The sequence below is a fragment of the Calidris pugnax genome, unplaced genomic scaffold, assembly GCF_001431845.1.
Source record: "Calidris pugnax isolate Ruff unplaced genomic scaffold, ASM143184v1 scaffold17, whole genome shotgun sequence".
NCBI classification, from domain to species: domain Eukaryota; kingdom Metazoa; phylum Chordata; class Aves; order Charadriiformes; family Scolopacidae; genus Calidris; species Calidris pugnax.
In genome coordinates, this window is record NW_015090794.1 from 3,641,427 (window position 1) to 3,641,896 (window position 470).

The 470-nt window shown below is 73.4% G+C and overlaps 1 protein-coding gene across 1 annotated transcript in view; it reads left to right on the forward strand.

Moving 5' to 3' along the window:
• The first annotated feature begins 168 nt into the window (after nucleotides 1-168).
• PRKCB (protein kinase C, beta) overlaps nucleotides 169-470 on the forward strand; it is a 130,712-nt gene continuing 130,410 nt past the window's right edge. Inside the window, exon 1 of the mRNA XM_014936185.1 lies at nucleotides 169-468. Coding sequence (XP_014791671.1) covers nucleotides 349-468 — 120 coding nt within the window. The 5' untranslated portion in view covers nucleotides 169-348. The remainder of the gene's footprint in view (nucleotides 469-470) is intronic.

The window sequence follows — 470 nt, forward strand, 5'->3', positions numbered from 1 at the left end:
TCCCGGCACCGCCCCACTGCGCCCCACGGCGGGGCGCTATGCAAATCAGCATGCAAAGCAGAAAAGGCGGGGCTACGGCCCAGCGGCGCGAACGGGGAGGGGGGCGGGGCTTGTCATGCAGATGAGGGGGCGGGGCGGAAGCTTTATGTAGATGAGGGGGCGGGGCGGTGCCGGGTGTGTGTCGGTGCCTCCCGCCAGCTGCGGCCAGAGGTGCCGCGCGCAGCCGAGCCCCGGCCCCAGCTGCAGCGGACGGACCGCGGCACGACCGGGCCGGACCCGACCCCAACCCAGCCAAACTAAACCGGACCGAGCCGAACCGAGCCGGCGGCCGGCAGCCCCCTGCAGAGCATGGCCGAGCCGCCGGCGGCGGCGCCGGGCCCCGAGGGCGAGGAGGGCCCGGTGCGTTTCGCCCGCAAAGGCGCCCTGCGGCAGAAGAACGTCCACGAGGTGAAGAACCACAAGTTCACGGC